This window comes from Melanerpes formicivorus, unplaced genomic scaffold, assembly GCF_026170545.1.
Source record: "Melanerpes formicivorus ecotype bairdi unplaced genomic scaffold, bMelFor1.0.p_v2 SCAF_36, whole genome shotgun sequence".
NCBI lineage: Eukaryota > Metazoa > Chordata > Aves > Piciformes > Picidae > Melanerpes > Melanerpes formicivorus.
The window spans coordinates 3315565-3336150 of NW_027142388.1; the positions used below are offsets into that span (position 1 = coordinate 3315565).

Below are 20586 nucleotides of genomic sequence, written 5' to 3' on the forward strand. Positions count from 1 at the left end.
TTCTGATGTTCACTATTGTGATGGCAGCCCATCTTGAACCATGTGTCCATCAAAAAAATTCAGGGTTAAGCAGGCCCAAAGCTACCAATCACATCCATTTCTGTTGGAAAGGGGAATTGGAGTGGGTGGAGGGATAAAGGTCATTATGAAAAATATCAGACCAAGTGACAGTATTATTCCATCCCTGAATCAGGGCACAATAGTATATAGCTGCCACAGAGTCCAGTCCTGCTGGATGAGCAGCACCTGAGTCAAGATCGATGCTGGGGTATTCACCTTCTGTACTTTTTTATTAAGCCCAATCTTTGGACAGAAGTCATTTTAGCGATTCTAGGGGGATTTGGGAACTTTCCTCTTCCCTGCCCTCTGCCTTAAGTAAGGCTGTAGTTCCCCTGAAAACTGAAAGTGCCACTTAAAATCACAAGCCTCTGTGACAAGTGAGTAATCTGTCCTTAAGGAAATGGCAGTGACTGAGAGGGGCAAGCCTGTCATCTAGGCAGGGTGTGGGGAGAGGACTGTGAAGTCTCATCGACTGCTTGGTTAATGGCAACATACTGAACTGTCAGGCAGGCTCATTAGGGACACGCTGTTAATTTGGTCAGGCAAGCGCTGCCAGGCTGCATTGTGTGGAGTTAAGCTCTGTGAATAGAGCCCGTAAGCAAAGCTGCTGGAATCCTCTTTTGTGTCCCCTTTGGACGGCTGTCCCCTGGTTTTGGCTTCTTTTCCAGTTCAAAGTGGCCACGTGGAGTTTTGGCACTGTTAGTGTCGCCCAAAGATTAGTTATAGATTGCAGAAGTAGTCTAACTTATGTGCAGATAAGTTACTCTGCGTCTCAGCTCTTTTTCCAGACATATATTTAGTCAATGTCACTTCCCTACTTCTGGTGATTTAATTAGAAATGGATTAAGGCCTTTCTCTTTAAATCCCAATTTGAAATTCTATAGGTATTTTCCTTATCTTCACTGCTCACATCTGCTAGGCACTAGCTATATGGCAATTAAAGTTTGCATTTCTTTTCTACTGTCCAAAGATAACCTTTCTCCCCTCCACTTCCCACAAGTCACAGAGTCCTGCAGGTGGTTTTTGGAGGTACAACAGTATGTGCTTTAAAAGTCCACAGCAGTCCTGAGAAGAGCTCAGCAGTGAGTTGTAACAGTATGGACTGACCCCTCTGGGGAGAGAAGAGGGAGACCAATGGTGGGGAAAAACTGCCATGTGCCACCTAGCTGAGTGGATGTCCTGACTCAACTGATTCCTCATGTGATAATTTAGCAAGGGCAAGAGATTATTTCTGTCTCCTAAAGGGAATAACCAGCTTGTCTCAATGCTGTCTCCCCCAGCCTGTTAATTTATGAGTTGGAACCCAACAGAGGATTTTTCTGATTCTTTGTCATGTGTTTGGTTTTGTGACTCCAGTTCCTCTCTCATCCTTTGGGGATGTTTCTCCCTGACATTGTCAGTCTTATTGAAACTTATTTTTGTTTCTGCCTAGTCTTCAGTCAGAGAAAATGCTGAAATTGGTAATTTTCTGGTAACCATTCTCTACATTTTTACCTGATTTATCTAATTATGTTAGGGCTGAGTCAAATACTCCATTAAGAGTTTCAGATGCTATCAGAGCTGAAGCAGAAAAAGGTTTCCCAGGAGATGGACTGTGCATGCTTGTGTGGAACAGACTTAGCAGGGAATTGACCTGCACAATTACTTTGCAGAGTGCTGCACAGCTCCAGCAGTTGTGTCACTAAATACCTGGGGTGATCATTAGTTGTGAATAGGCAACGTCCTCCACCTGCTGGGGCAGACTCTGTTATCACGCAGGGAGGCTGCCCTCCTCCCCAGAAACAAGAGGAATTCCTGCCTCTGCCTGGTCAGACAGAGGGAGATCTATTTAATGCAGTGCCCCATTCAGGGAAGCAGTGTTTTTCCAAGGGTGGAAAAGAGAAGATTTTAAACTAACCCTTTTCCAAGGGTGGAAAAACACTTGCTGTGTGGTAGGGAATACTTCTTGCAAAGAAGCGCTGAGTTTCCTCATTTTACTTTACCAGAGATTTCTATTAGGTTAAGGCTGGAGGGAGGGAAATTTGGAATGATTCTGGGAAGCTTTGACTCAGGAAGGGGAGAATGATTCATAGATCTTTATTATTGTTATTTATCAAGGAGAACTGACTGTTGAACCCAATCTTTGCTTATTTTTCACTTTGAAAACTTAAAGCACTTACACAGTGACCCTAAAATTGTTTTGTGGGTTTTAACCAAGGGCCTTTTGGTATAAAAGCATACAACCCAGCCTCGGGAGGTAGCCTACAACCATTTGAAGGTACACTTATTCCTGCTATCAGCATATTTCATAAGTATTTTAATATTGAATCCTGAGTGCCTCCTTTCACTGTTTTTTAAGTGGGGTGGGAAATAAGTTTTTCATGGGCATTAGGGGCATCAGAGGCACTTCACATAACTGAGATCTGTAATAAATATGTTGCACAAAGTTAAGAAGTCTCCAAAGCTTTGGATAATCATCAGAAATCTAATTAAGTTCAACCCCTGATAAAAATTCATCAGCAATTACAGACATAGAGTTGACATGTAAGCAATTCTCTGAGGTCACCCAAAATAATATCTTGGTTCATACCTGATAATGCAGTTGAAACTTCTGCTTAAAGGTACAAAGTCATGTCAGCCACAACATGGCAGTGGAAGAGATGTGATGAGGCATCAGAATGAACCAGTCCTGTGTCCTGTCAGAGAATCTGCTGGCTGTTTTGGTAGAAATAAGACCTCTGTCAGGGTTGTTAGTGTCTTCTGAAACTGAACTCAAAATGAGCCATACAGTCAGACACTGGAGTGTAAGGGTGGAATTACAAGGAGAGGCTGTATAAGAACAAACATATGTCAAACATAGGGTATAGGCTTCCTCCTAATGGCCTTGGACTTTGTAGCCCAAGTAGGCTGCCAGAACTGAACATGATACACAGTTTGTGGCTTTTGTGTCTTATTTCTTAATGCAATGTGTAATGTACAGATCATACTGCAGCAAAATACAGGCATCTACAGTTACCCTAGCAAGTGGCCTGTCTCCTGTCCTTGGTTTGACCTCTGGTGTCTCCTCAGCAATCTCTGCATAAAGAAAATGAATATCGAGATCAACCCCCACAAGAAGGATCCTCATAATGAGACTAAAAGCTCCATTTCATGGAAAGATTTTGTCAGTCAGCAACATACTAAAATCCACACTCCAGGCATTACATCCCAGAGATCATTATTAAGGCTTGTAGTTAAAAACTATTTCCCTGGGAGTGATTTTGCTGCTTGGGCAAATCTCTCACAGGTGCAATCTGTTAGAGAGGCCAGACTGCTTCTTATAAACAAGCAAGCAAGGACAATCCAAAGACTAGGCAATGAGGTGTTCCCTTGCCAGCGGGGAAAGTCCAAGAGGAGACTGCAGATTTTAGTGGAAGTAGGATTTGGCAGGGGAAAATCCATAGCCTGTTAAGGGATTATTGAAATGAACAGTTTATTCTGCACAAAATTGTCCAGTCTACAGAACTGGCACCCAAATTAAAACGCAAGCAATATAACCTGCTTATTGAATGAATGTTGCCCCCCCCTTTTTTTTTTTATGATAGAATAGGTGGGACTGCAAGCAGGTTTAAATCATCTGCTGTGCAATGTCATTTGCTTTGCCATAGCCAACGTTAACTGCAGCAGCCAACACGCATTGCTCAAGGTGGGCGACACTAGCGTCTGCAATCTGAGAGGCAGCCTCCTTGCTTTTTGTTTGTTTGTTTATTTGAAGATGATCAAAAGAACCAAAATTACAGGAACCTTCCTCACCTGAGAGACACCCAGTTAGGTAAGTAGATATTTCTGCACATTCTCTTAACAGCACACCCCCCCCCCCCTTCAGCCTAACATTACAACACTGATATGTTCCTCTTCTCTCCTAGGAATGAGAAAACAAGATCCAGCAAGCAGGTAAGCTGTGTAGTTAGTGATAACAATTCCCACATCCATTCCAAACAAACAAAAACATTAAAAAAGAAGCCACCTAGAAATCCTTTCAGTCTGGAATTCAAAGATTGGATTCTGCAAAATTTTCTACTCCATTTCTTCTTCTGTAATACCTTAAAGTCTGTGTAGAATGTGATCATTTCTTCTTTTGTTTCCTTGGCTAAGGAGAATTCAGGGTGGATGGTGGTTTTTTGCTTTACCTCACTAGTTTGAGTGATTTATCTTGCCTTCCAAAATTATTGCATGTCTATCAATCCAACCACAAACCCTTTTTGAAATCTCCTTCCCTCTGTTATATATACTGAATAAATTGAAGCCAAACTCTCTCAAATATACGTTTCCGTGACACAATAAAATGATTGCTAGGATTAGGACTGTCTGTGGCTGGAACTGAGAGCTATTTCAGCACTGAGCAAATAAACCAACCAACTTTCCCATTCCCCACCCCTTCACTAAAACCACTGGAAAGTGTGTATAACCAGGATTTGATCTTTCTCTGCAGCATCCAGAGGAGCCTGCAGCATCCAGAGAACCACTTCAAACAGTTCTCGCAGTACTTTCCACCTGTAGCCTCATGTGTTTTATCTACAAATAAAACTCTTTGGGCTTTCTCCTGGCACTGAGTCGCTCTACTCATTGGTAAACATTTTCCCATCTGGTTTTGGCTCCACACCAGATTTCTCCTGGACCCTGAAAGCGGTGAATACTTTTGAAGGAAAATGACCTGACTGAAGGAGAACAATTTGAAGAGCCCTCCACGTGTTATTGCTAAATCCTGGAAGCCTTTCTTTGGGATTAGTGTTTCCTTTGTGGCTTCATTGGCTAGGGCTATCTGCACTCTGCTAGGCAGAACAGGTCTCAGGTGGCTCTGGTTTTGCCTCAGGTTGTTTTCACTCCTCTTTCCTCAGATCTGTCTTTCTTCCTCAGCTACTTTTCTTCCTCTCTCATTCATGTGGTGTGGCTCTTTTGTGCAAATACACATACATCATGGCTGTTCTGGTTCCACCTTCTGCTCTTTGTATTTGAGTATTAAACCTCACTTTATTTTTAACCAAACCACATCACATTTCTTTTTTTGGGGCCAGAGAAGCATGTTTGGCATGTTTAATTTGCCGCTGTGAGGTTCTCCTCCAAACAGAATTCAAACCATTATGTTACAATCTGTACCAGACCCTTCCTAGCAGCTGTGTTTATACAGCTCCTAGTAAAATGGGTCCCTGATTAGGATTTTTGAATAGCTCATTCACTGAAAAAATGGTGTTTTGAACCAGTGAAAGCTGTTTTAAAAATTGGGATAATATATGATTAAAACTTCTGGTTTGAAGAAATGTCAGTGGCCCAAAACCTCATCACCATTACTCTAAGTTACTGGAATTTAATTGGGCAAGAAGCATTTTTTCTTTTGCTTGTAAAAAGTAATTTGACAGAGACTGAAATTGATGTGTTCAGGGTAGTCACCCAAAATGGTTGAAGTTTGGCAAATTGTATGAAAGTGAGAGCAGGTTCTTTATCTTGGAATGTCAAGCAACAGTAATTTGGGCAAAGCTTGGTCCAGAATAAAAAACTGAGAGCAGTTCTGGGGCTGTTTCACAACTATCAGGCTGTTTGAGAAACCAAAGCCCATCCTCTCTTCTGAGTGACAGTGATACAGACAGACCCTGAGTGTTGGACAGGTGGGCTGTAAAGACCCAGTCTGTTCCTGCCATGCCAGGCAATCTCTTTATGAGGTGGGAGAAGCAATGGTTGGTGTGCCAGCAGCAATGCCTCCTGGGGTGCAGGGAAGCCTATAGGCTTGAAGAAAAGTGTTTAAGCTGTGAGGAAAAGGTTCCTCATCTGGGCTGTTCCCTGCTGTGGAGTTAGAAGCTGCATTTGCAATATTCTGCAACTTCGGTTATGTGCTTTCTTGCTGTAGACACTGTCAGTGAACAAAAGCAGTCAACATAGAGTAAAGCAGGGAAACAAGTGCTGCCTCTGCTCTGTTAAACTGGAGCAGTAGATTGAAGGACCAAAAGCTACCTCAACCAACTGACTCCATACTTAAATGTTTTTCAAATCATAAACTAAAAGCAAACATTTGTAAGTTTGTGTCATGGTCCATAAATCTAGGTCTTCTGTCCTTTTGCTTTAGACAAATGGCTTGTAGAGGAAATTGTAGTGGTTTGGATAAGTCTGGGTTTCAGCAGTCAGCCCTCTTAGGGCAGACATGTAAGAAACATCTGTAATTGTTTGAGGAATTTGGCAGACAATCTTGTACTCAACTCACGTTTTCCCCTTAGAAAGTTGGAAATCTCCAATACCTAAATGAGAGACACAAGCTGCATACCTCTGCACTTGTGGTATTAGACAAAGTATCAACTTGCTGTTACCTTGCAAATCCCACTGCAAGGGAAGAGCAAGTCAGGAATTTAGCTGTAGTAAGAGAGACCAGCTTAATGTTCTTTAAAGCTATCTGCGTTTTGCATACCTCAGAGTAAAAGCTGCTAGTTTTAAGGAGAGTTGCCGTTAAGTGGCAGGCAACTCCAGTGTTCAGAATTTGCCACTTGGATTTTGACTAAGACTGAAATCACACAGAATCACCAAGGTTGGAAGAGACCTCGAAGATTATCAAGTCCAACCTGTCACCACAGACCTCATGTCTAAACCGTGGCACCAGTTGCCACGTCCAATCCCCTCTTGAACACCTCCAGGGATGGTGACTCCACCACCTCCCTGGGCAGCACATTCCAATGACAAATGACTCTCTCTGTGAAGAACTTTCTCCTCACCTCGAGTCTAAACTTCCCCTGGCACAGCTTGAGACTGTGTGCTCTTGTTCTGGTGCTGGTTACCTGGGAGAAGAGACCAACCCCTTCAGGTAGTTGTAGAGAGCAATGAGGTCTCCCCTGAGCCTCCTCTTCTCCAGGCTAAACACCCCCAGCTCCCTCAGCCTCTCCTCATGGGGCTTGTGCTCAAGGCCTCTCCCCAGCCTCATTGCCCTTCTCTGGACACTTTCAAGTGTCTCAATGTCCTTCTTAAACTGAGGGGCCCAGAACTGGACACAGTACTGAAGGTGTGGCCTAACCAGTGCTGAGTACAGGGGCACAATGACTTCCTTGCTCCTCCTGGCCACACTATCTCTTTGAATAAAACGATACAAACCCTCCTATCCAGGCAGAATTGGTAAGTTATGTGCATAGCTGTCACGTGCTGGGCCTCTGAGTACATTTAGTTGTGCATAGCCTTGTCTGGAACCATCTCATCCTGTAATGTGATTTCAAGGCATATTGCATTAAATCCTGGTTTTCAGGATTATACCCTGCAAATTTAAAATTGCAGACTATAAGAAAGGCATAATGTTCCTGACTGCTCAATCTAAAGATCAGGCCCACCTCATTGTGAACTAAGTCTCTGGTTCTGCCACTGAAAGCAGTATTCAGTAAACAGACTTCAGTGGGAGATTCAAGCTGATGGCTGCTGACCTTTGTCAAGCAGAACAAATGATTGCTCTATTTGCTGGAATTGTATTAGTGCTGGATGCTTCTGGCACAGCCTGAGCAAATGAAGTTTAAAAATCTGGCTATCAGCAAACTTTGCCTTTTGATTGAGTCTACAAATGCTGTAGCATAGCCCTTCCAGGCAGGAATTTGAGGCTCTGCTTTATTCGATTCCAGGTCCTATGTTTCAGAAAGTGATTTTGCTTGTAATAGAAAAGTATAATGAAAACAGGCAAAACCCTGAGTAACGTGTTGAAATCAATTCCTCTGTGTCAGATTCCTGCACAGCATGTCCTTTGGTGGACACAGTATTGTCTGAACAACCTGAGGAGGAGGCTGTCAGACAGGTGCTGCATCTCTGTGCCTTCCAGCTCAGGAATGACAATGCATAGCTAATCACCTATTTAAGCTTAGCCCGACTGAGGGTGAACAAAGAGCCAAAACCAGGCAAGAAACCTCCGAAAAGAAAGAAAAGCTAAAATTTGCCACTACTTGTTACATTCTTTTCCTTTTTTTTTAATGAATAACCTGTAAGAACTGATGGTTATGCTGACAATTCAGAGACTGTGATGGTGACCTTGACTGCTGAAATGCTGCTAAGGTTACTGTGGCAGTGCCTCTGGTTGCTTTGAGCTCAAGGATGTACTTAGGTTTTTGTATGCCAGCACTGGTATGTCTAAGCCAGCTGCAAAGCTCCCTGCTCCTCCAGACAAAACTGAGTGCTTGACTGGACTCAGCTGAGTATCTCTCCTTTGGGATATTCTTGGGGGCTGCTGCCATGCTCAATGCAGCGTGGCTATTTCTCTGCTTGTGGTGAGGGTGGCAGGAAGGGTTGGCATACAACGTGCAGAGCCAGCTGGCATCTCCCACAACAGTGGAAGAATAAAGGATACCCTTTCAGGAATATTAAGCTGTTTGGATGATACTTTTCACATCCTTAGGAGAAGATGGTGTAGTGTTGCTCTTGCAAGCCTATCTGAACCATTTCAAGAAGTTGCAGTGAGTATGCTAGAGCTGGCTGGCAGTTGTCAGTCACAAGATATAAATCTTCAATGTTTTTCTTAGGCAGGCTGGATTGCCTGATCCAGCTCCCTGGAATGTAGCAGGAGGCAGTGCAGCATTTTCATTTAATTGCTTGTGGAGATAGCTGCAGGATTGTGGTGTCAGAAAATATTGCTAAATCTCAGGGGACTTCTTGGCGTTTTGTTGCCACAATAAGGTCATAGTTGTCACAGTGGCTTAGTACAGCCACGGAATACATGTGCAATTATTTATGCAGCCTGAAAATGTAGTGCAATAGCAAAATACTGTATTTATGTATCTGTGACTTGCATTCATTTGAGTCTTCAGATGCTACTTTTGTCCTTTTGTTGTACTGTTTAAATGCACATTTCTCATATTTGAGACTTAGGAAGATGTTAAGAGTTGTGTGCTGTCAATCTGGTCATATTTTGCAACCAGTCAGAAATATGATCCTGCTTGTGGGTTTGTGTCTCTTAGCTGTCTTTATTACCCAAGCATTTCAGTTTGGTAAATCCATATTTATAAGGAATTTGTTTCACAGCAGAACTGCTAGTGCATTGTTAATGCCAATTGACAAGTGGCCTGAAAATGAGGTGTCAAGCAAACATAGGCACTTTCCACTTGACTTTTTTCAACTGTCTGGAAGCCCAGCCCATCTATGTTGTGGAGCATTTGCAAAGTAAGATTAATGCAGTGCAGAGCTGCTGATGAATTGCCATCACTTGAGCCAAAAATGAGGTTGCAGTGTCTTCACCTCTCCCCTATCAGGTCAGACCCAAGCTTTGAGAATGTAAAGGCATCAGCTCCTCTGTGTGTCGTGGCTGAGATCTCCTTGTTCAGGTTTGTGCTTGCTGTGTGCAAAATATTAGTATGCATCAAGAGTGGATTTTTCCAGAAGAAATTGTCTGAGTTGCAGAAATGTGGCAAGAACTGTCTTTATTTTGCTTATGAAGATCCTTTTCTTACACTGTAATCTTTGTGGCTCCCATGGGATCTTTCAGTTTAAGCATTATGATTGTCAGAAGAGCATTCACCCTGTGAACACCACGAAGAATACTCCAATTACCTTCTTACTTGTATCTGTGGGATTAGACCATGAGCTCTTCAGGTGAAAACATCCCTGGCAGGTTGCTCATATGCAGAGTCATTCTGGACCAACCAGAATTGGTTACAGAAGTTTAAAAAGCTCAGTGTGATCTTGGAATACTACTTAGCAAGGTCATGGGCACATAGGTCATGATAGAGTGTTGCTGGAGGAGCTGTCCTGTTGTTTCTTTGTGCTTTTACTATTTCCATTTGTCACAGCCTTGGTGCTTCTCACTTCTAGGCTTGTTTTTACTAGGGGCTTTGTTTCTCTGTTATGATGCATTGGAGAATTCACTGCTTTTTCTCCCAGAACATAAACCGGAGAGAGATTTCTAGTGTGTTTTGCAGAACAGATCTAAAATCCAAGCTAATCAGACTAAGCTGATAAAATAGGGTTTAGAATTAATCTAACACCAATCTGCTGCTCTGTAAAAAGCATACATAAGGAGTATTTATTGTCTTTAGCTGCAGGAGGGGGAATAAAAAAGCACCCACGTTTAGGATGGCTGCATTCAGCTACTGCAGCAGCAAGGATATCCTAAGAACTCTGAATGTAATAATCACAGCCCAGTGCTGATAAATGTGCACAAACCCAGCCTCTCTCAGAAAGGAGAGACTGGGCTCAAAATCATCCCTGGAAACCTGGAGGATTTTTAAGATTAACGGGGAGAAGAGGAGGAGTTCAAACAGGATCCTCAGGCTGTAAGGAAAGATGGCTTTGGAGGGCGTGTGCATGTGCAAAGAGCCTGAGGGAGGAAGTGGAAGATTGGAAATCCAACGTCTTTGAACACTGACAAATCACCTGGCTATGCTTAACGATTTGACAACATCTTCTCAGCAACTGCATCAACATTAGGGGCTGTTCATCATCACTTTTATAGATTCATAGCATTAGGTAACACAACTTTTCTATCAACACATGGTTTTTCCTGCCTGTACTGAAGAACAGCTTCTTATGGTTACTGGGGGGGGAGGCACACAGATGAACGTGTTGTACTCCATTATGTCTGCCACAACCATTTGTAGCTTGAGAGGTTGATTCCAAAACCTGTTGCTATTACTGCTATTCATCACCAGAAGCTTGGGCAAAGTTTTCTTCTGGCTGAAATACTTGTGTCTTCACCACCTTCTTAGTGAGACTTCCCAGTGTCTCTTTTGACACAGTTTAGGAATGGCTGAGAGTAATAAAACGTACAAATGGAGTGGATTTCATAAAGGAAGCATTTGGGGAAGCAGTGGTATCTTTACCATTAATTACTGGGAAGCAACTATGTCATCACACTTGTTGAGACACAGCTGTACGCAGCTGCTGGATGGGACTGATTTTTAGGAGCATTGTATAGGAAGCATCATTCATCACACATCACACTGAGAGGCCTTGATGCTGCCCAAACTAACGAATATGTTGTAACATCATCAACCATCTTGAAATAAGACGTTAGAATCATTAGAGTTTGCATTTCTTCATGTTTAAAATGTCTTCCTGTGGAGGTGTGATTGATGTTTTTGGTGGTGATGGTAGTTGCATTGGTCATTCACATGATTTGCCATGGATGATAGCTTTCTTGAACCAGAAGGACTGCCCAGTGCTTACGCTGTCAGACTTTAAGAAAGTACTTCATCTATAAAGCAGTGAGATTTTGTGGTCAGCTAAAGAATGTGTGGAAAGAGGGAAAGTAGGACTGGAAGAGCAAGGGTTCCATTTGCAAATAACTTAGAGGCCAGACCCTACTGTTTATAGTATGGAGTTTCTGTCAAATTCCTTTAACACAATGATGGAGAGAAGTCATTCAGAAGTGCATGCTGATTTGGCCATGCTTAGAAGCTTTCTTGTTTTCACTAAGTGTTTGAATTTCCCTAAGGAAGACCTTGTAAGCAGAGTTTACATGAAACTTTAACATTTGGCAGAATAAAACTGAATGTTGTGTAAGTGATTACTGAAGCTACAGTTGATGCTCGAGTGCAAGCAGCAAAGAGGATGTTGGGATAACAAACACAGTATCCTATGCAAATATTCATAGTTGCAAAGGAATTAATCCCTTTCCAAAGGGCCAGCACCAATCTTTCAATGGCACATATGCCTGCTTTTGAGGGAGCAGGTGCTTAGCAAGCCCCAAGGACTCAGGTTTCACAGCAATCCATGCTTTGTGCTGACACATGCAAATATCTTAAAAACAGATTTTCAAACTCTTAGCTCTCTTAGAAATTTTCTGCACATTCTCTGCTTTGTGAATTTAGCTGTAACTTCTGTGGCATGGTAAGAGTAGAGCTTTGATCATCTCAGTCTGGAGCTGGACAATATCACCTTTAAGTTGGGGTAGAACAAAGCTGTGATTGCTGACTGGTCAGGTCTCCTTGCCAAACTGCTCATTTTGATCATTCATAGCAAGAGAACCTCATTTTGTAAAAATCCTTTTGTTGGTGAAGACAGCAGACAGGTTCTGTTTTGTCCTCAGAGAGGGTGGCATGGTGCCAGTGTCAGCAGCCAGCAATCCAAAGTGTTGTGTTTAATCACAAGATTAATTTTTCCTTTTTTTTTGGCTTTTCCTTTCAGTATCACCGAGCATGACATGCTGTAAAACAGTAACACTAGTTGAACAAGGATTGGCTAACATCTCTGAGCCCCCTGGCTATGTCGATAGCAAAAGGAACATTTGTCTTGATGAGCAGCCAGTGCACTCCCAGGAAACCAGTCTGGGAAAACACACTTGTCAATGGTTGGGCCATGTGCCTGGAGAAGAATTAGTGAAGACGAAGCAAGATGCATCCAGGTGTAAGAGCTATACTGGGGCTTATGTTCGTACTTTCTTACACATCCCAAGCACCTGCACGTCCAATAGCATGTCATATACTTGAGTCTTCCAGGTACAGATCTAACCCATTAATGGTGTGTGGCTACAGTAGGATATATTTATCTTAGCCTTTGTCTGGCCATATGCAAGTGAGCTTCCAAAAGGAGGTGGTAGTAGATGCAGACTGAGTTAAAAATTTGTACTCATCCTGCTGAACACAGTGACTGCAAAAGGTTGTGCCTTGCTATGCTGCATGGTGATGGTAAAGTGATGGAGACAATGAACTACAAAATGTTTCTGTGGAGAGCTTTCCCCTGAAACTTCACTGACTGCTCTCATGCACTGTCTCACTGCCTGCTGGGAAAAGGCTTCTGATCAGCAATATAAGTGGGTCACATAAGTTTCCTGCATCTTGCCAGGCCCCCAGGCAGCTCTAACCAAACCTTTTTCAAAATGCTTACTTGGTTTCTGAATATAATTTATCAGCTGGCATGGAGCAGTGATTTAACTAGTTCAGTCCCTGATGCAACTGGATGTTGTAGGAAGAGCTGTAAAGGTCCTGTCTCCCTTTCCACGTGCTGCTCTGTAGAAGAGGCCGTCTGGTACAAGGAGATGTTGGTGACAGTGTTGCTGGCCATGTTCTCTAGGCTATTGTCTTCCCTTTTGAGCAAGGGTGAGGCTGGTTCCAACTGATGCTCAGCTCCAGCTGTGCTGGCAGGTAGTTTTTGGGTGGGGTTTTTTTGTTTGTTGGTTGGTTGGTTGGGTTTTTTTTGGTGTACTTAGCACTACAGTCCTGTTTATGAGAGATCTTTGTTCGGAAGAAAGGAATGCACTGATGCACAGGAAAATCTCTCTCCTTGTGTGCTTAGATGGAAGTGCTGGTCTATTAGTCTGTTCCACATTATCAATGAATTTCAAAGCCCACATATTAAATGTTGTGATTTGGTTCAAATGTAAATGTGGAATGAATTAATGGAATGAATGAATTAATGGAATGAAGCTGGAGGTGGGGAGATTCAGGCTGGATGTGAGGAGGAGGTTCTTCACCATGAGAGTGGTGAAACCCTGGAATGGGTTGTCCAGGGAGGTGGTCGAGGCCCCGTCCCTGGGGGTGTTTAAGAGCAGGCTGGATGAGGCTCTGTCCAGCCTGATCTAGTGTGGGGTGTCCCTGCCCATGGCAGGGGGGTTGGAACTAGATGATCCTTGTGGTCCCTTCCAACCCTGAATGAAACTATGAAACTATGAATGGACCTGGAGCCTGACACAGAGGAACTGCAGCTTTGGTTGCAAAAGCTTTGGAGGGCTGGAATTCACAGCCACATTAAGACAGAATATAACTGGGAGTAGCTGGAAGCTGGGCACATTTAAACCATTTTCTTCTCACAGCTGTGATGGTAGGAGATGATTTGAATAGAAACAGCGTGGTGTTTCTTCATGCTTGTTTAGTTCCTGTGCTGTGAGTATCTCAGCAGTCTGCAAACACTGCAGGCACAACTGCTTTTACTCTTTCAAACCACAACATTTCAACACACAGACCACCTGGTAACCAAGAACTATGACAAATTATGAAGAATCTCTCCCCATGTGGAAGGTGATGAGCAGCTAACTAGTGAAGTTGCTTCTGTTACTGAACTTCAAAATATTGAAGTGAACTGGTGACACAGGCTTCAGCATCTGCATTGCAGATTTGCACTGATCCAGGAGATCGATCTTAGGCTTAGCTATGTTAATGGAGTTTTCTACCAGACTGCAGTTAATTTCCTGGTATGGGCTGGCAGCATCCACCTGTAAGGTTGTGTCCTTTATGCAGAAAGGGGATGCTTAAGGAGCAAAATATGTCAAGGTGACACACAGGGTCCAGCCTCCACGTGTGAGTGCTGTGATACAGCAAAGTTCCTATAGCCCTGGAGACAACTTAGCAACAACTAACTGACTAAGATGTGACAGTATGAAAACTGAAAATTGAGGGGAAGGTAAAATAACAGGTTAGTGTGGTGCTGTGTGCTTGCCTTTCATCAAGTACACAGAAAAGCATAAAGCATCTCCTCCTAGAAAAGTCATAGAAAAAGGACTTTGTGCCTACTGAAAAATCCGTAAGTTTCCAGAATTCAGAAGTTGCCCAAGAAGTAATGAGCAAAGGAGTGTGTCCCTTCTGGAAACCTCTTATGATCCAGAGGATGCAGTTCTTATTTTGCCTCTTTGCCTTCACTGACGTCTGTGCAGTCACACTGCAGTTAGACTGGATGTCAGGCCGAACACAACTGGTTTTAATATTGTTTGCACACAAAGGAAGGTGTGGTGTTAGAAGTAGCTTTTGATGCAAAAGCAAATGTCAAGCAATAGGTGCCACTAAGAGGAGAAAATGTTGTGTTGTTCAGCCAACAACTTCACTGCTTAGAAAAACCCAAACAAAAACCTGACCAAACCCAAGGCCTTTTCAATAGGGGATGTCCAACAAATCTTTCACACTGTTTTCAGTCTGCAAATCAACTTGTCACAGATTTCTAACATTTCAGAGCAGGTGGTAAATGCTGGACTTGAACTCATTTAGGACCCAGTACCAACAACCACACGAGAGTGGCACTTTTACCATTTAACGTGGCTCTGTGAGGCAGCTGCAGATCATTTACTCTGTCTCCTGAGTCACAGTTTAGGAACCCTTAATCCAAAACGAATGTTGTAAATCGTCCCCTGTGGACCTGGGGAAGTCATCCAAGCTGAAGACGGATGGGAAATTACAATAATCTGCAAGAGAGATGTTCCAGAGAGGTTCTGCTTTTTTGCGATATGTACTTGGGGAGGGGGAGCTGGAGATTGAACTCTCCTGCAGACAACTGCTCAGAGCCTGTGCGCAGAGCTGCTCTGGAGATTGCCGAACGCGGTGTGGTATGAGTGCATCACGGGGTGGTGGAAAAACAAGTCATGCATTCTCTAGCCTGTCACCACGGCCCTTTTTCCTGCTCGAAGGGATCTGAGCAACTGAAGTTCTTTGTCGCTGGTTGTGTTGTCGTAAATGAGCAAGGCTCAATTGTCTGTAATTGGAGCAATTCACCGCCTGTGTGTTTGTGAAGGCGAGCGTTTGAAGTCGAGGTGAATATGTGGGAAACAAAATCCTGGTGGAAAGTGAATCTGTTTCTCCTTGCCTGCCCCTCCCCTCTGCTGCCCAGGCAGCCTTGCTGCCAGAAGTGCACACCCAGGCTGACTTTTCAGAAGGGCGCAGCTTTGTTGGAATGGTTTGAGTGCACAGATGCCGTACGGTCCTCACCCCGTGGGGAGGGGTGGTACAGCGGCTCCGGTGGGAGCACACTCTGGTCAAACTCTTTGCTTTTTCTAGCGCTTACAGGATGTTCTGGATTTACTTTAACCCCTTCCTTATCTTGCTGGCACCAACGGTATATAATTTAAAACATTTCCAGTTCAAGGCTGGGTTCTTCTCTCTTGTCATCTGTTGCTATTCAGGATGAAGACACTTGCATTTTCTTGCTGGCTGTGTTCACTGTATCTTTTGCATAACCATATCATTACCTCTAGCCGTTTTTCTCCCCTCAACATCCACAAAAAGACCCTGGGAAAGTAAAGCCACAGTTAAGTGAATTCAAGAGAAGCAAGAAATACTAAAGGAGCTGCTGTGTGTCAATTAAAGACACATGGCAGATGCCTTTTCTCATTCTGCAGTTAAGATAACTGACACAGAGCCTTTGTTTTTGTTTTTAAGAACCTTTTGAAGGAGGGCTCTTTTCTGTAGAGCCTTTGCAAGCATGGAATTTTGCAATTCAGAAATACTAACGAGTCTGAAGTATTTATTAATTAAGCAAAGATGATTGCTTTTGTTCATGGCTGGAAGGGATTCATTCAAACCACAACCTCCAGATGCCCGAGGGACTGTGGTTTGCCTTGAGCTGCCACAGAGAGGGAGAATAGAGAATATGATGCTTCAGAAAGTAAACATAAAGTTAAAGTGTCTGTATGTGCAGTGCTCCATTTTGAGGGAAAAAGCAGGATCCAAACAGTCTTCTGATTAATTACAAAAAAAATCAAAGCAAAGCACCATGAAAAGCAAACAGATTTGTTAACTTGCCAATTAGTTGATTGATCTGATATGGTAAAAAAATCTAACCCCCTGCTGATATCTGTGTTTAATGTTGAACAGCAAAATGTTGAAGAGCAGATGAAGTGAGTGTGCCTCTCATGGCTGAGGAACAAACAGTAAAAAGGCTCTTTTCCTAACTGCAGTGTATGGAAACAGGCCTGTTAGTGTGTCAGAAAATTAAGTACAGTGTAAAGGAGAAGCCTTGGGAAGGTTGCTGTGATAGATGAGGAAGAGGATGGGCCCCACTTCACATCTGCATCTCCTGCAGCAGTGCCAAGATATTGATTTAAAGACTTGCTGTAGTGTCTGTTGCTGATAATCATTGATTGCAGCTATTCTTTCACTAAATCTGTGTCTGTCCTTAGTTGATCAGCATCTCTTGAGACTGGCTGTAGCAATTTCCAGTTAATTTTTATTGACATATCTTTGTATTTGTTTAAAAGGAAAACTTCCCCAGCACTGCTGAGGGAGGGCAGTTATGGCTAAAGGTGAGCTGTTCCTTAAGTGAAAAAACTTGCTAAATTGTGAACTATATATAGACAAACTGGTGGAAAAAAACATAATCCTTGACTAGGTCACTTGTTCTAACTACTTGAGTGTACTTCTTCAAGTGAATAAGAAAGAGCCTTTCTGAAGTCCATTGGGTGGGTGGAAAAATACTTTTGGTAGGATTCAAATATGCATCCTGGAATTAAGACATGAAAAAAGACTTTTTTTTTGCTCTGGAAAAGAAATTATTTTTCATATTCAAAGAGTACTTCAGGAATTTAGCTTCCCAGAACATGGTTCATTTCTAGCATGGTGTTGCTCTCTGGAGTACAGTGTGCTCCATTTGGAGAAGTTAGGAGCTTCTTTCAAGAGTTTTCCTTGGAATATGAATTGCAGCTCTGTGTTTGGATTTTCCAGGAGTCATGTTGAAAACAAAAAAAATCCCTATGAAAAATGTTGCCAGTGATACATGAGAGCAGGAAGTTTTGAGCTGCTTGTGTTATGTCACAAATTCATGAGACAGCTTCAGGAAAGGTCTGTAGTGGTTGCAATACTCTGATTTGTTTGTTTGTTTTCCTCTCCCTCAAATCAAAGGAGATGAAAGCACATTGGCAGATTTGCTTGTGTCTCTGTGGCTGTTCTTCTGTGGTGTGCAGCCCCACTAGACTCTGTCTGGTGTTGAAGAGGAATGTAAAGGAAAGTATCTCAGAGTTTAAGATGTTTTGTAGTATAATCCAAAACTAGTTTGCTTGTGGCATGCCTTTCAGGAACTGTTCAGGAGGGGAAGAGTAGGAGGGAGAAGGGGTTCAGAAAAACTGAGCAGTAAATCATTTTAATTACACCATGACAGCTGCTCAGCAAGAAGTAAATGTTCATAGAATTTCACAGAATCAATAAGGATGGAAAAGATCTCAAAGATCATCAAGTCCAACTTCATGTTTTTCTGAAAAGCAGAATGATGGTCCCTACTTTTTGGATGAAATCAAGGCAGGGGGGTGGGGAGGTGGAAAGCTTCAGCAAGGTTCAGGAGCAACTGGGTATTGTAAAAGTATGCATACAAATGCTAGCTATTGCTATTGGAAGCCATGATGTAACTCCACAGACAAGACTTCCCACAGTTCAGATCTGTATCCAAACCTCTTACTTGAAAGTTTGGCCTGGAAATTTCTCAATGGTTAAGTCATAAGATGCTTGATGCTTCTCATTCTGGTCCCAGCTGGGAATCTGGGAAGTGTAATGCTGAAGATGAATATTCACTTTGATTCTTGGAAATGACAAGAAGTTTCATCACAAAAATTTGTCTTCTTTTCTTTTTCTTTTCCTGACTTGGTTTGCCTGCTGCATATTGTTAGCAGATGGTGACACACATTGCCATTTCCACAATCTTCTATTTTGGTACAGGAGCTGCTAATTGTCCCATTTTGACTTGGGAGTGTATTAAGCTTTGTTAATGATCTCAGGTAATTGTAATCCTGGCTTATGTTCCTGAATTATCACAGCAGAGTTGGAAGATTTTTAGTTCATCAGGCCTAGAGCATAACTGTAGCTTTACTGATAACTTTGTGACTTAAAAAACAAACCAAAACAAACCCCACACCCCAAACCCACAAACCCCACAGGCTTTTAGTGAATCCTCAGGTATTAGTAGGGACGACAGCTTCCTTGGCAGTATGTGAGCAAGCTGCTCCTCAGCCTTTAAAAAATTATGGGGTTTGGGGTAGAGCAAGTTCAGTCTGGAGAAGAGAAGGCTCCAAGGTGACCTAATTGTGGCCTTCCAGTATCTGAAGGGGGCCTACAAGGAGGCTGGGGAGGGACTTCTCAGGATCTCAGGTAGTGATAGGACTAGGGGGAATGGAATGAAGCTGGAGGTGGGGAGATTCAGGCTGGATGTAAGGAGGAAGTTCTTCACCATGAGAGTGGTGAAGCCCTGGAATGGGTTGTCCAGGGAGGTGGCTGGGTGTTGTCCCTGGAGGTGTTTAAGAGCAGGCTGGACGAGGCTCTGGCCAGGCTGATCTAGTGTGGGGTGTCCCTGCCCATGGCAGGGGGGTTGGAACTAGATGATCCTTGTGATCCCTTCCAACCCTGACTGATACTATGATACTATGAAATAATATACAAATAAAGTAATGACACTTCCCCTGCCACGGTGGCTGCTGCTGACATCCCTGCCTTGCTGCACTTTAGAGTGGAATTGGCAAGAAATAAATACATCTCCCAGGCTGAATCCCATTTCCCTGTCCCTGTAATTAAGATGTTATCATCTCTGAGGATGTTTTCTAAGCAAAGTAATTTTGTTTTCTGTCAACCTGAATTTAATACCTGTGCACCAAAACAAATACTGGAAGACTCCCTTTATATTTTGTCCAAGATGACAAAAGCATTTAGACCTAAGATGGTGATGCCGTGCTTCATCATTTAAATAAAAAAATATGACTGCTAATGTGGCAGTCACTGTGGACTGGTTTAGGCTTTTACTGCTCCCCAAAAGCATTTTTGGTTCTGATAGGTCCTGTAATAAGATTTTACCTGCAGAAGCAGCTGCCTACAGAAGCCTGCCCTAATCCTGTTAGATGGCAAGCAGAGATGTTGCAGTTGATGATGTGCAGGCAGGGAAGCTTGGGACTGGGGCTTGGTTTGTGCTATGAAATGGGAAATGCCTCATCTAAGCCAGGGGGTCACAGGCATTCAGGAATGCTGTGGCTTTGCTTCTGCTTTAGTGGTTCTTCTTTGTGTCTGTTGAGAGAGAGCATGGCAACAGCCATGAATCTCCTGCATGTGTCACCTTTCCCTCTGAGCCTGGATCATCTTTCTGCTGATGTGCCCATGGGCTGCAAGATGTGTGGAGGCACCTGAGAATTTGCCCCACGCACAGATTAAAGCAGCAATAGCACCGAGTTTGTCTGCTGTATCAGGTTGTGGATGTTGGTGCTCAGTCAATTCATTTAGCAACAGGGCAATAGCAGGAAGGAAAGAGGGAAATGGAGCTCACAAAGTTATTCAGTGATTTCTCTGGGAGACTCAAGGAACAGAGAACGGCTCCAAAGAGGAAAAGCAGTTTCTAGTGGAGATGTTCAGAAAAAGGCTGTTCTGACCCTGCTGCTGCCTGGGGTTTTTTCTTTCCCAAAACTAGCAACTGAAATGAAGATGATGCTACTGGGGAAGAGTGGAGATGAGAACAAGCTTCAGTTTGATGCAAATGGAGGGGTGCATTTAGTTCTGTAGCTTTTCCACCAGGCTAAGCAGTGTTATTTTGCTTTATTATTGTTATTGCACCCTTGGTTTGGTTTGAATTGCATGCATGTCTTGCTTGCAATGCAACCTGCCACGTTTGTTTGCCCTCTACACTACCCTCTGCTGGATTTCAGAAGGATATTTCAGCTGTGTCCCTGTCCCTGGAAACAGTCCCAATCCTCCAGCAGAGACAGGCTGTGAATTGGTTTGGGAGGACCCCAGTTCTGCCCTGCTGTTGCTGGCATCCATCCTGCAGAGAAAAGACTTGGTGTATAAAATGTGGCTTGATTTCAGAGCAGTGCATGGCCGGGCAAGGTGGTACACGATGGGGCTGTGATAGCAGGGGGCTGAACAGGATAACGTGTCCTATTCTGCTTTATTACTTTGGCCATAG

The 20586-nt window shown here is 43.2% G+C and overlaps 1 protein-coding gene across 4 annotated transcripts in view; it reads left to right on the forward strand.

The window, feature by feature from the left end:
• ZDHHC8 (zinc finger DHHC-type palmitoyltransferase 8) overlaps positions 1–20586 on the forward strand; it is a 116832-nt gene that overhangs the window by 56740 nt on the left and 39506 nt on the right. Inside the window, exons 1-2 of one of the 4 annotated variants that reach the window (XM_068157328.1) lie at positions 1918–3850; positions 3945–3972. The exons of 1 other annotated variant lie outside the window; for it this stretch is intronic. In XM_068157328.1, the coding sequence (XP_068013429.1) occupies positions 3947–3972 (26 nt within the window). In that variant the 5' untranslated portion in view covers positions 1918–3850; positions 3945–3946. Of the gene's footprint in view, positions 1–1917; positions 3973–20586 lie in introns of those variants that run through there. 2 more of the 4 variants (XM_068157331.1, XM_068157329.1) reach the window with 2 other exon arrangements.